Source organism: Sylvia atricapilla, chromosome Z, assembly GCF_009819655.1.
Source record: "Sylvia atricapilla isolate bSylAtr1 chromosome Z, bSylAtr1.pri, whole genome shotgun sequence".
Taxonomy (NCBI): Eukaryota; Metazoa; Chordata; class Aves; order Passeriformes; family Sylviidae; genus Sylvia; species Sylvia atricapilla.
The window spans coordinates 66,594,424-66,609,037 of NC_089174.1; the positions used below are offsets into that span (position 1 = coordinate 66,594,424).

Sequence of the window (14,614 nt, forward strand, 5' to 3'; positions counted from 1 at the left end):
CGTACAGTAGTTTGTTGTGCCAGGAATGTAGTACACAGCACAGTGCCAGAGACCAGGCCAAGTATACTTTTGGCAGGTCTATACTCAAAAATTACTCAGTTTGCTTTTAACTGATACCGGGATGAAGTGGCTAACAGACTTACTAGTAGCAGTTTCATTAAAACTTAAGTCATTTCAGTTGAGCATGTGACTGTTGTAGCAATGTCTTTCATAGTACCTTTTTAATGTAGGTTTTTCTTACTGCTCTGGAATATGGCATTTAAAACAACTTGCAGCCTTTACTTTTCAGCATGTTCACTGTGATCTGCTCACAAAAAGAGAAGAATTCTTGGCTCTCTGGATACTTAGCTTCACCAAGCTAGTACTCTTCTGATTGGGTGGAACAAACTGAATTCTATGTCTATAGGTGTTTCGCTCAGACGTTTTGCCATCAAATGTCCTAAACAATTTGAAGTGTTTTTAATATGCTTATGGGATTTTCTCATAGTTATATTCAGGATGACGTTATAAGGTTATAGGAAGGATTGTTATTAAAAAAATCAGTATACTGGAGAGAAAGTAGGATGTTTTTATTCCTTAGTCAGGCTTCTGAGCTGACAGCTGTCAGTATAGCTAGTCTAGGTGTGCTTAGTATTTTTTATTTGCTGTGCAAAACAAGATGGCTGGTATGTAAACAACAAAGTCTGTGCTTGTGCTCCCTGTGGCTGGTATCTGCTTCAGGGGTAGCTGTGCAAGTGGAAGTGGCCACTTCATATTGTCAAGATGTGTAATAAGACAAGGATTTGCAAGCTGAGCAGTTTGGGCTGGGAGATCCATGTAGAGAGGTAATCTTGCTGTGCTTGGATCATCTAGCTTAGAGCAGGACTTGTGCCAGTGGGACTAAGGAGGCTGTGGTAGCAGCAGTTGGCCGATCTGGTTGTCTCTGATCTGGCCATGATTTACCACTCTGGCTGCAGAGTCTGCCACAGTTGTTATTTCTCTGTAAGCAAATGCTTTCACCTATCTTGAATTATCAGCTCAGGTACAACTTAGATGCTGTGTTGCGAAGAGTGGTAGAGAGTGGTAATTGAGGCACTGTAAGTGCAGTGCTTGGGTATGTGATTCCCAGTAAGGATCACTGAAAATACTGTTGTCTTCTACCTGGAGCATTTTTTTTTCATCCTGGAGGTGCAGATGGGATGTAGGTTGCTCATTCTGATCGTTTCAAAGTGTCGTAATAGGACTCTGTGACCCCCCAGTGTGTGCAATAGTGTGAGAGCTCAAGTAATTTCAGCATAGAAACCTTTAACTGCAAAATGACAGGATGTTCTTGTTTATGAAAGTTGCTCAGTCTCTGAGAGTCTGTGGCTGCCTTGTAGATGAATCAACAGTGAGATAACACAAACAGTACTTAAACTGCCATCTGAGTATGAAAATGGGTCAGATAAAAACAGCAAGTCACAGTTCATTAAGCAAGGGCGTGGTTACTGAACACCGTCTTAGATGTTGCCACTAAGGTCTTCCTGTATTTGTATCACTCAGGAAGAAACTACAAATGATTGTAGGTCCTCTGATTGTTACACATGCCAGAACCTTTGCCTGTGATTCCAAAAGCTTAGACCAGTGATCCAAGAGACCACGTTCAGTTAATGGAAAAGCTGTTTAGTTTGTATTTTGAGTTTTCTCATACTTCTTCACAGTTGCTCAAGGAAAACACATGAATAGTCTGGTTGCTTGGAGGTGGTTGAGCTCTAAGTGGTTTTGCCTTGTGAATTTGCAGAAGTGTCATCCTAGAAGAAAAATGACAGATGTAGGGCCTGATAAAGTTAGATTGCTTTATTTCAAAAATTAGAGTTGCTGTGCTAAATTGCCTAGGTATTCCACTGTGTTTTGTTTAAAGTGGAATGGGTTTGGTTCATTGCTTTGCCTTTGTGACCACTTCTGTCCAAATGCTATTTACTAGTTGTATGTCATAACCTGGATTGCAGTTTATCTTAGTTGTTCTAAAGCTGAGTAGTTTTAAAATCTGTTTTGAATATGGCAAAAAATAATGGATCTTTTTATAGAGAGAGAATACAGTGTTCAGGAGAGCTTCAGCATTCAGTTGTGTAAGAAGTGTTGTCACAAAGGAAACTAAGATTCTGGTTGCATTGATGTCAAAATCTGTGGATTGTGGTTGTGAGGGAGTTTGCCTTTTCTTTTTCTTAACAATTATGGGTTAGAATTTAGGAATTAAACTCTGAGGAAACTCCCTAAACTAAATTGAGACACTGAGGTCCAAAAAGCTTCTAACATAATTTGTGTTATCTGGTGTAGATGCTGCAGTGGAGATAAAATAGCTCCCAAATACAGCAATGTGAGCCCAAATTGAAAGTGTGAAATCTGTGAGTTGTGGGGGTTTTTTATGATACAATTTCTCCTTCTGATTTCAGGGCCTTTCAGTTACCTTGATGATGTCCCATTTAAGATAGGAGACAAGTTCAGAACCCCAGCAAAAGTTGGATTACCCATTGGTTTCTGTCTGTCTGATTCTTCTCAGCTTGTCAGAGAAGCCCAGGTAAGTGATATTTTGCCTTCATGCTCCCTCTTCCATCACCCCTGTGGTGCTGTACATTCCAAGTTGTCACAGTTTGCACACAGACAGTCTTGTATTTCTAGAATATCTGTTGAGAGATATATAGAAGTAAAATGATACGTCATGCAAAAAGCTTCTAATTTTTATTGCCTGAAAAAACCATTAGGCTTTTATTTTTAAAGATTTGGTTTAGTCTATTTGCTTCAAAAAAGCACAATGGTTTTGTCATAGTTAGCTCTAAATGTTACCTTGACAAAATTTGAATATAATTTTTAAGAGGAAAAATCCTAAGAACTGATGCACATGGGCAGTGGCATAATTTTCAGTTCTTATTTTCTGTGTAGTTCTTGTGTGTTCTTCTGTGTAGTTCTGAGAGAGAATTCTTTCCAAGCTGTGGGGTGAACAGATTACAGCTTGCTACATGGATGGGTTCCCTGTCTTGAGGAGCATATTTCTGGTAAAATAAACAGTTAGTAGCATAAAATCAATTGCTTTAGCGTAACTGTTGGAAATCTAATCTCCAAATGCAGGTTGTGATACAGGAAGTCTAATTGAATTATGTTTTCTCATATGGATCCATGATTTTCCTTGACCAGTCCCAACTGATGATTGTTTTTACTTTGTCTGTGACAGACTGCTGTTGGTGGTTCTGCTTTTTTCTTGTTGTATTTGTTTTTTTCCCCTGCCCTATGTACTACCCTGTTATCCTACTTCATAGCTTTTCCCTCATAACCATTAAACCTGATTTTCCTAGTACCCATATTTCCACTCAGTTAAGTTGGTATGGGAGAGCCAAAGGAGACACTAATGTCCTTTTGCTGGCAGGACTGTGCAGTGGCTCCATTTTACTGCCAAGCTGGGGCTCAGCCAGCATAGTGTGCCTATTCAGACTTCAGCACTCTGCATAGTGTGAACTGTGCATCTCACAGTGGAATTTGACTCTTTTTACAGCTGTAGTGAGCACTGTTAAAAAAAAAAAAAAAAAAGTGTAGTGCAGGAAACATAGCTTCCCACTCATTTTTTTTAGTATTAAAAAATATGTAGCTATTTAAAGATAGAATTAGGCTCCTCAGAATTTTGCCCTTTACAACTAAGCCACTCCGTGGTCAGTAAATTGGTAGTGAGTCAATGCTTCCTTGTGCTGGTCTGGCCTTATAGGACCTGACGTTAAATGGGAAAAGCTTTTGAGATCCTTTCACATCAGTAACTACAGCAAAATCTGCTGCTTCCTATAGGTGTTGTCATTGGTGTAGCCACTGTATTCCCTTTGGCTGGTGAGGCACTGCACTGGAGTGGGAACGAAAATGCTGCCTAAACCAATGGGTGTAACACTCTAATATCAAGTCCCTTAAGAATCTTTTTGGGGAAACTGAGTAATATTGTGCTGGCTTCTGGATGCAAAAATACTCTGCTGAATAACTTGGAGAATGTGGACTGGGGATAATTCAGTGGTGCCAGATAAGGGTGTGATTGTTCATCTAATAATTCATTAGAATTCCCCTTGCTACCTCCCTTGTCCTGGAGGAAGAAAGTGGGAGGGCTGTGAAACCGATCTTGGGATGATGAGTAGTTTCTAAGAAAAGCTAGGAGGAAGGAAGAATAATACAGTATTCTAATCCAGGTTGCTGCCAGGTTTTGCTGTTAGTGGCAAAATTAAGTACTTCTGGTGTCTGCTAGCTTTGTCAATCTGCAGGTTGTAAAAAAATGTTGCTGCTCCTAGTAAGCCATGTTGTCTTATTCTCTTTGTGGTAATTTTTGTTGCTGTTAGAAGTAGCAGCTTCGATCCTTAACTTTTTTACTTTCCCTTCTCTCCTTTCCCCTCCACCCCCATCCAGTATGACTTCTCACTGGAAAAGAAAACAATTGAGTGGGCTGAAGGCATCAAAAAAATTCAAGCTGCTCAGAGAGAAGCTGAACGCAAGGCAGAAGAAGCTCTAGCAAACTCAAAAGCAGCTCCAGAGGACAATGCCAAGATGGGGTTCTCAGAGGGACCTTGCCCTGAAGCCATGCCTCCTCCTATTAACCCCATCCTTGCTAGCCTGCAGCACAATAATATTCTGACTCCTACCCCAGCCAACACCAGCTCCGTGAAGCAAAAGGTCCTCAGTCCACCTCGTCCAAAGGCAGATTTCAACCCAGCTGATTTTGAATGTGAAGAAGACCCATTTGACAAACTGGAATTAAAAACTATCGATGATAAGGAGGAATTGAAAAACATCCTTGAAATTCATGTTGGTACTACTGGGCCAATTGTTGCCCAGCTGTTAGATAATACTTTGCCTAAAGGAGGGTCTGAATCTGTGTTGCAGGATGAGGAAGTTCTGGCATCCATAGAAAGAGCCACACTGGACTTCAAACCCCTTCACAAACCCAATGGCTTTATCACTTTACCACAGTTGGGAAACTGTGAAAAGATGTCCTTGTCTTCCAAAGTGTCCCTTTCTCCCATCACTTCAGTAAGCAATATCAAATCCCTGTCATTCCCTAAGCTTGACTCCGATGAGGGTGATCAGAAATCATCAAAGCTCACAAGCACTTTCCACAGCACTACCTGTCTCCGCAATGGCACTTTGCTTAGCTCTTTGCAGACCTGTGCTCAGAGCAAAGCCAGTGAACTGAATGGACACCATATGCTTGGTCTTTCCGCTCTAAATGAGGACAGTGGCAGGGAGACATTATCCCCTTCATCCAGGCTGTCTTCCCTGGCTGTTTCGACTGTTTGTACAGAAGAAGAATCATCTCAAAGCACATCAACTACGGTAAACATGGAGTGGAGTGGAACTGGGGTTGTTGGTGAGAGGTGGAGGTGCAGAGGCAACTCTTGCCTCTAAATTGCTTGGTTAGTTTGGTTGTAATTTCATTTGCTAGAAGTGAATTGTAGATCCTCTTAACTTACGTGGCAAATTGATCAGTCCAACAGGTCTGTGGTGGTAGTTCTGATCCTCAGATTATTACCCTGCATTTTCCCCCACATTTGACATTTTTAGACCTGTTCCAATGATTGTTGTTTCAGCTTTTCAACTCTCGATTGTTGTTGATAGTTGCACACCTTTGAGCTAAGCACATAAGGCATCTTTGGTGTACAGTCCTACATTTGATCCTACCCAGATGAGATGTATCAGATTCTGAAGTGCTGTTAGGCTTTAAATCAAATATCTTCTGGTTTTCTTCCTTGGCTTCCTTGTTATTTGCTGGAAATAATGGGAAATGCAGGCTTCTCAAGGAATAGAAGTAATAATAGGTTAAAATACACAGATGTGCTGTGTCATTCAGGGAAGAAAAAAGTGCTTGTGGTTGACTTGCAGTGAAGTAAGCCTATTTTTTTTAATTTCAGTTTTCTTCCTGAGATCTTTAAAAACTTGATCTTAACAGGAAAAAAATTTATAGTGATGTGAAATCTCATATTCAGCCTTTCTTGTGAAGGAGGGTGGAGTCATTACTTCGTGGAGACTAAAACCAGCCTTAAAGATCATCTTGTATTTTTAACGTTACAGTTGGTCACATACAGCTCTGAGATGGGAGACTGACTCTTCATTTCCTCAATCCTGTTGCAAGTTCTAAAATTACTTTGAGGACAGTAACTTCACATCAGGTGTTGTTTTTGTCTCTTTGTGAATAAAAACAGAGATTGCAGGTTTTGGTTTTTTTTTTTTTTTTACAAAGAACTACAGATCTGGACACCAGTACTCATGAAGCCTAGTGAAAGCTGTGTAGTCAAATCCTCTAGCTTGTTGTAAAATAATCTGGGGTTTTTCCTCTGTCCAATATAAGTAGTTTTTCAGTGATTCTGTGGTTTTAGTGGCATACTGTAGTTTTTGTGTGACACCATGTGCTCTGAAACAAGTGATGCTGCTTCTCCCCTTTTATTCTCGCAGCTCTTTTCAGGGTTACGTAAATGCACTCAAAATTGGGAAGTATAATATTCTAGGAAATAATGTATCTGGCAAAGCACAACAGAACAGCTGTTCGATGACTGGAGCAAATTCAATGCTGTTGACTTTGGCGGGAGCAGCAGTGTGCTGAGCACCTGCTCACTGCTGCAGGTCACAGATGTGAGAGGGGCCTGTATGACCTCAGTTATGGAACACATAGCATCTCTGGGGGCGAAAGATCACTTACAAATAGATAGATTGGCATTAAGATGCCTAAGTTTAGACTCAAAACTATTCAAATCTTTCTGCTATATTACATTTTTTTTAAAGACCAAGAGGGAAAGTGTACTCTTGACAATGCTGTAAGGGAAAATACAAAGTGGGGAAAAAAATCCCAATAGACTTACTAGGAAAAGTAATAAAAATAATTCATTAATTTGAAACTATTTATGCTTTGGAAGTAGTGAACCAAGAAATAATTATGCTGATGGAACATAGTTATTTGTGTTTAAATTCTGTGACTTCAGATTATACTTGTTTTATGTTTCTGCAATATAGCTCCACTGGAAAATGATGGCTGACATGCAAGAAATTTAAGTAAATGCAACAAAAGAATTTAAGTAAATGTAACAAAAATCCTCAGAGTATGAAAATAGTAGAAGGAGGTCACAATCATTTCTGTGGCTAGGAGCCAAAGGCTCATATCCCAGTGTATTCCATGGTGATTTTATTTTTTTTTCCCTCACAAGATTAGAAATTTTGAGTTTTCAGTTACCATGGGAGTTTTTGCTTTACCACTGAATTGGATTTTTCAATCTAGGAATCTTTGGATGGAAATAAATCTGTGGTTTCTCTGAGGCTGTATAGGTTCTGGGGTGGTCCCCTCTCCTCACTTTTATTTTTTCTTGAATCTCAGTATGTTGGTTTTCGCAGCTTTAGCAGAGGTAGGAGTGATTAATGAAGATACTGGGTCAAAATCAAACTCAAGTAGATTGAATAGGAGGAATTGGTTTTCCCAATTCCAACTCTTGAATCTCTGGTGTCAGAAACAGTTTTGGTTTTCCTGGCTGCAGCATCAATAACAAAGCATCATCTTCCAATTTGATAACCCACTAGCTGATTTCAGGGCTATTTTCCCTATTTCAATGTATCCTACATTTCAGTGTTTTTTACCCTTGAAAAAGCATCTGGACAGAGGATGTGTGTGGAGAACATACCATGAGAAGAGGTTCTTGAATACCCTAGTGCATCAGAATGAATGTCTCAGGGCTGGTTTTCTGGAAGAGAAATTCTTACCCTGGAAGATGTTTAGGAATGCAGAACAAAACTTTCTTGATGGTGGTTTGGCATCTTTTTGCAAATAAATGGAGTTTGTCAAAATCCTAATAGATCTTTTCAGAATCGGTTTTCTATAGAAGATTTTTTGTTGTTCAGTTTGGGCACTAAGAAAGCCTTTCTGAAGGATGTGGACAAGCTTTCAAGCAATCTTTGCTGGCAGAAGTATTAAGAAATGCTAATAACTGTGGTTCTTGGTCGACAGTGATTTCTTGCAGTCTGTTCCAACTCTTTAAAATGCAGGAGTTCTAAATGTATTGAACTGAAGTGGGCAGCTTTGGTGAGGCCAAGGCCTGACATTGCACTCAATGCTGTTATCTTGGGTAAGGTTGTACGAAGTGGTGAGGTGGTTCTCCAGAGGCAGAGCAGGTGCACAGCAGGGGATATGACCCAGCCTTGATGGTGTGCTGGGAGTAGGACAAGTGCTGAATAGAAAACTTTCATGCTCTTTTGAGGCAGTGTGGCATGTTGTTCTTGTGTGGTGTATGGAGTTCAGTGCTTTGGGAGTAGAAAAGAGGTTTATTTTTCTCTTACCTATTCATACAGTCAAAAAGTTCAGAGCAGTCTTTAGGCAACGACTTCAAAATTATCGCTATTATTCAGGCAGTGTAGACTTGGTCAGGAGCTGAACTGGGGCTGTGTGAACATATACCGCTTACAGTGACAGAATAAACAATCTTACTATTCTTGTGGGGATACACACATCATTTTTTGAGTATCATCCATTTGTAGAGTGCTGAGAGGAGGAATGATCCTTAGGATGATGATTTTATAGCTTCAGACAATGGGTGATGTCAGAATCTCATATGTGGACGCCTGACCAGACCCTAAAGTCTCCCATCCTTTGGTAGAATCTTCCATAAAACCCTCCTCCCCCAGCTGTGGGAAATTCTGCTGACTGATGCATGATGTTTATACTTATTTTATTTGTGTTGTCCAGCAGGTACACCCAGACTACCAGGAAACAGAAATCCCTGTGGTAAGTTTCCAAATACACCTGTGTTCTTGCTTGCATTGGATCATGCTTATGGTAATCTTGATAAATGGTGTTCCTCTGAGTACAGAAAACCATAGGTGATGAGTAAACCTGAGGTGAAGGAAGCAATCTGTGCTTCCTTCAAGGTGTAGGGTTTGGGTGTTTTCTAGCCTTCACTGTTGCAGGGCGTGCGTGTTCAAAGCTTTGGTCACACCTGTAGGAGAGGGTTCATTGTGGAGAATTTGGGTTGTTGATTGTTGCTTTGAGGGTTAAAAGAGCATGGTGGGAATCAGGCTACTTGATTAGTTTCATCCTCACAGTCTGTAACTTCCCCAGAGTGCTCTAGAAGCCTTTTGGATTAATTACATGGGGTATCCTGGTTCTGGCACTAGGCAGAAACAGGATGTGGGGATGCAGGGGATGACTATCACCTTAGCCTCTGGGTTTTCCCCTTAGGTAACACACCAAAACTTTGCAGTGTCTAAAGTGCCCAATAACAGCAGCACGAAGTTGCTGGGCAGTCTTGCAGCTGAGCTGCAGCAGGGCCTCTCCCCCAGTGAGAGGCACTGTGTGGAGACCGTGGTCAACATGGGATACTCGCCTGAGAACGTCTTGAAAGCCATGAAGAGGAAGGGACAGAACATAGACCAGGTAAGAGCTCATGCAGTGCAAAGAAATGCTTGATTGGATGCTGGTTCTGCTGGGAAGCCATCTTGGGTTTGCTAATTGGGTGGGGTAAATACTATTACTCTATAGGGGGTTGCAACCTAAACCTTGTGCTTATTTCTAGTGAGAGACTGCTAGAGTCAGCCACACCTGCAGGTGCTGGGCTGCAGCCATGCCAAATTTGGGATGGGCCCTTTGCTCTGTGTGAAATGGCAGGGAGAGATTCTGTGTCTCCCTAGGAACCGCAAACACATCCAAAGAAAGATTAACAGTGCTCTGTGCCATATTTAGAGCCATGTGACAGAAATCCAGCCAACTTACCTTGTTCTGAGCACCAGGGTTTACAATGCTGGTATCTCTACTTGTAGAGAGATTGGCCCTTGCAGGCCTAAAACAGCTCTGAAAGGCTCGTGCAAGGCCCCACTGACTGACGTGTGTGCACCCTGGTACTGCTCCTTCCGCCTCGAGCACTGCCTCCCAACACCTGTGCAAACCAGGTCCCTGGGCACAAAGCACTGCTAAGCAAAGCGTGGTTCTGGCATCTGCTTCAAACCAACATTTCCACAAACCTCCTGTGATAGCCCTCAGCAGGCTGTGTGCTGCACACACCATTTTCCAGGGACTCCTGCTTGTGGGACTGATCTGCTACACCCTCCGTACACACAGAGAGTGGTGTAAGCTGTGCACTGGAGTGAACTGTGGTATCAAATGGAAGAAAAAGTCCCTTAGGAGGATGGTTTTAAATCCTGCTCCACTTGCAAGCTCTGTTATTTCGCATACCTAGTATTGCCTACCTGACCCTTCCCCTTGAAGCTGAGGATGGATAAGAAGTTTGGCAACAGTTTCTGTGTGCGTAAGCTGGGATTTTCAGCTCACTTACTAATATGCTGAGTTGATCTTCAAAGGCTGACTGCTCTCAAATTGCATCAGCTCTTGTGGCTGTCTGAGAGGAAGCTAAAAGCAGACACGTCCTGACTGCTGGACCAACAGTTTCATTTTTAAAACTTGTAGTATAAAAAGCACAATGAACCTTCTGCTCTGCTGTCAGAGGGCTAAAGACACGCTTCTGAGGCTGCTTTGACTGGAACGAAGGCGATGGTCAGAGAGCACAGCAGGACAGAAGGGTTTGTCTGCTTTCTCTGCACAAGTTCTTATAGAATGAGTGTCTCAACTCTGCTAGGACTGTACCTCTGTCCCCAGTGAAGCCATGGGTAGAATCATGCTCAGGCCCTCTGCATGCACCAAGGTGACATTTAGCTTCCTGCTGCAAGTGCCTCTCTGCAAACAAAGTTTTTCTTCATTCCCCACAGGTTTTGGATTACCTGTTTACACATGGGCAGCTTTGTGAGAAGGGCTTTGATCCACTTCTTGTTGAAGCAGCTTTGGAAATGCACCAGTGTTCAGAGGAGAAGGTGAGGGTGCAGTGTGTGCAGGAATAGAAAAACGTGCCATGACAGGGAATTCCAGCAGCAGTTCCTCTGGCTGATGTAATTTTGGCCTTGTTTCCAAAACTGATTGCCAAGATCATCTTTGTGTTGCTAAAGCTAAAAATTGTTAAAGAATTAGAATTTGTGCCGTTCTGTTTCTCATTTTCAACCATTTTTATGGGGACAGGATTTTTTTAAGACCCTGCTTATTGTGGTCATATTGTTTCAAATGCCCAGAGTTCTGTTATGGGTGTGGTGCTTGGTACCAGATACAGTGAACTTCAGCAGCAGCAGATTGTCTTTCAAACCTGGCCAGCCTGCCCTGGTTGTGACTTTTCTCCCTTGTACAAGTGCATCTGCCTGGCTGCTCAGCAAATTGGGTTAGGGCTTGCTCTGAAAGAAGCTAGAATATGCATATTTTGGGGTCTGGTTCATTTGTCTGGCTGCTTTACCAGCACCAAAGGTACAGCAGGAGTGGGTAGTGAGGACAGGAGGAGTCTGCCAGCCTATTGTGTGGCAGGTTATTACGTGAAGTCTTTAAAGGTGCAACCCAACCCCCTCATAGATAGGCCTTCCTGCCTTTCTTGGACAAGTGATAATCTTGTAAACAGAGCAATAGCAGTACAAGGATGGAAAGTAACTGAGTTTGAGAAACCCATTTGCTGTTGGCTCAGCCCCAGAATTGGAAATGGCTAATTTCCTGATGGCCCATTTGAACCTGCTTGCTTGTTTGGGATTTTTCCTTCCCCTGGAGTGGAGCAGATGCACTGTAAATGTCAGAGGGTTCATAAAAGTGATCAGTTTACTCATTTATTGCCATTTTATTTTTCAAAGCTCAGGGAGGATTCACAGTTTATGTTGAAAATGTTGTATGTACACAATGCAGTTTGTGTTACTCCTCCAAGTTTGCCCTAGATCTGAGAAGCCAGTTGATGGCAAGGGTTACTGCACTGTTCCCAAAGTCCAAGTAACTTTATAAGAAATCAGGTGCAGCAGGAGCTGCTGGATGGCGTAGCTGAGTGCCATCAATCAGCATTTTTGGGATCCCACATTGGGCCAGGCTGATAAATATTCTTCTGTGAGAGAGACACCCCCACAGACTGAGCTTTGGTGCCCTGGTTGAAGAGGGTTTTGGAAGTGGAGGATGGCAAACAGAGGAGACTGAAGGTCTCTGGACTGTACCCAGAGCTCTGGTGAGTCTGATGTGAGCAGACTTTCTCCCAATAGAGCTGGAATGGGCTGTGCTTGGGAAGGAGGAATCCACAATCATGGCATGCCCAGCTGCTGAAGACAGGCTCTTTGCTAAACCTTCACCAAACAATGATCCATCCACTTTTCTCTTGCAAATAATAGGCTGTCTGTCTTTCAGATTACAGAACTTCTCCAATTAATGAGTCAATTTAAAGAAATGGGCTTTGAATTAAAAGACATTAAGGAGGTCTTATTATTACACAACAACGACCAACACAATGCTTTGGAAGATCTAATGGCCCGTGCAGGAGCCAGCTGAAGACACATTCCTGGATTCTTGGCGTGCAACAGAGCAGGACCAGCCCCGCCACCTTCACATCCAGTGTGACTTGCTCTCAACGGGAAGGAGTCCAGCTTTTTGCATACAAGGGAGAGCGACTGAGCAAGCCTGCCTGTGTGCATCACTCCAGCATTTCTTATTCCACTGAGGGCCAGCTTTCATTCTTAAATTAAATTCTAAAGTGTCCTTTCCTAAGTTTCCTTTCTCCAGCTTGGCCACAGAAAGTTGGGACTGCTTAGTCTCAACTGGCATTGTACATAGGTAGAGATGGAGTGGTTCCCCCCTCATTGTTGCACTGGAGTCGGACAGAAGAATATGAAGTTGGTTCTGAAACTAGGATGCTTTGGTTCTTTGAAGCTGCTTTTATGGTGTCTTGTCTGCTTGTACTGAAATACTTGACTGTGTCACAGTCCAAATTACCTGGTTTAATTTGACCTTAGTGCAATGGAGTTTTGTTTTTTGGTTGAAAGTTAGTCTGTAACTTAGTAAAACACTGGTTCAGAAACTTCACAATGCATAAAGAGAGAACCTTGTTTTGTCCTCTTGGTTTTTGTTTTTTACCCATGCATCCAGCATTTCTGCCAGACATCCAATGCTGAGTGGTAAGTTCCCTTGAAGCAGGTAAGCTGTGAACTCAATCTGGACCTGCAACTTGTGTTGGCTCTTGAACCTTGAAGGCAGAGAGTCAGTAATACTGGGGCTCAGTATTTTTAATCCTCTGGGCTTGTAGGATATTTAAGACAATGCCCTGCTAGAAAGTTGGTTATCTTTTCATTTTAAATAATATACAGTGTGATGCAGGAGGTTTCTTTCAAGCACTTTCTTTAAAACAGATATACTCACTGCATTAGTTCCATTTTTCACACTGCTATAGGATTATGTAATAGTAACATCTAGTAATACAAATCAGATTTGGGGTTGTTTTTGATAGTTCAAAGTATTACACTGTACATCAATCAAGTTCTAAATACATGAAACATCAGCAGTCTTGAGGAATCTCTAATTTGCTAAATATTTTGATTCTGCAGAAGAATGACTAATAAAACCCTGTAATATAACTACCAGTGTCATGGTTCCCATCTCTCATGCTCCTTGGCATCAGCAGACAAACTTGCTGGATCCTGCCTGCCCAGGTGCTGCCGGCTCCTGTGAGCACATGTGAGCACTGTTGGGCAGAACAACCAGGGAGGGGTCTGTGAGCTGCAGTGGTGGAAGGTGCTGTGCATATTTTTGTTTTGTGGCAAAACCCCAGTCTAGGGATCCAAGCTCACATTAGAGCCTGGAGCTGGAGCACTGAACTGCTGGAGGGCAAAATGTCTCAGCTCATTGCATCAGTGTAGGTTTTTCGGTAGGAAGTTTCAGCTCATCAGGACTCCAAAGGAAATGGCATTTGTCTCTATTATGTTGTTAACTTTCTATGACCAAAACATCTAATTTGGGCCCAGTGCACGCTCTTGGAATTCTCTCTGGAGTTCCCAACTGTGTGAATTAAATACTTTAAAGATGATGCAAGAGAGGGATCTGCTGGCAAGTATCTAGGCGATGTGGAGAGGGAGGCGGAGGACAAGGAGGGCAGGTTGCCTTGCACATGTCCCAGTGTTGACCTTCACTATTTTCTAGTGGTGGAGCTGAAATCAAGCTTGTCTAAGAAGGGCATTCAGCAGCTGGTGGGACTGCAGCTGTTGCCTCTGTGGGTGCAGATAATGTGCAGCTTTTCTTGCTTCCCAGGTGAGAAGTACAACAGTGAAGTGAGGAAATGGGATTCCTGATTAATTGGATAACCTTGAAAACAGAATTCAAACTGTTTTACCATCACTGCTGAGACTATTCAGTTGTGTTGCTTGTTCTGGTGTTTTCAGAAATCCTGCCTCAGTGAGTCCCTGTCTAGTACCATACCGTCCTGAAGGGGCAAGAAGTCTTTGCCAGCAAAGAAACATTTAGACCAAATTTCTGAATAAAATAATGTGATTGTATTAGTGTGCACTGTTTTTTCACAGTTCCCCTCCAAGGTCTGGCTCTTAAGCCCATGGAATTGCCACTCTGCTTTTGGAGCTCTTGTGGAGGTGAGAGCAGGGAGGTGAAGATGGGAAGTGACATCTGTGAAGATGCAAGGTCTTATTTCAGAGAGCTGTGCCCACCCAGGTCTACCCTGGTGATGCTACTCCTGCTTTGACCGTGATGTTTCTAGATTTAAATCCTTGGGTGGCTGAAGGCATGAAGTGTATTCCTGCATTAGCATCTCAGAAAAGAATA

At 42.3% G+C, this 14,614-nt stretch overlaps 1 protein-coding gene across 9 annotated transcripts in view; it reads left to right on the top strand.

Moving 5' to 3' along the window:
* UBAP1 (ubiquitin associated protein 1) overlaps nucleotides 1-14,334 on the top strand; it is a 34,542-nt gene extending 20,208 nt beyond the window's left edge. For 7 of the 9 annotated variants that reach the window (XM_066339704.1, XM_066339710.1, XM_066339705.1 and 4 more), the window contains 6 exons: nucleotides 2,412-2,536; nucleotides 4,390-5,313; nucleotides 8,702-8,740; nucleotides 9,194-9,388; nucleotides 10,714-10,815; nucleotides 12,200-14,334. In XM_066339704.1, the coding sequence (XP_066195801.1) occupies nucleotides 2,412-2,536; nucleotides 4,390-5,313; nucleotides 8,702-8,740; nucleotides 9,194-9,388; nucleotides 10,714-10,815; nucleotides 12,200-12,340 (1,526 nt within the window). In that variant the 3' untranslated portion in view covers nucleotides 12,341-14,334. Of the gene's footprint in view, nucleotides 1-2,411; nucleotides 2,537-4,389; nucleotides 5,314-8,701; nucleotides 8,741-9,193; nucleotides 9,389-10,713; nucleotides 10,816-12,183 lie in introns of all 9 variants that reach the window. The other 2 variants (XM_066339712.1, XM_066339711.1) reach the window with 2 other exon arrangements.
* Nucleotides 14,335-14,614: the final 280 nt, after the last annotated feature.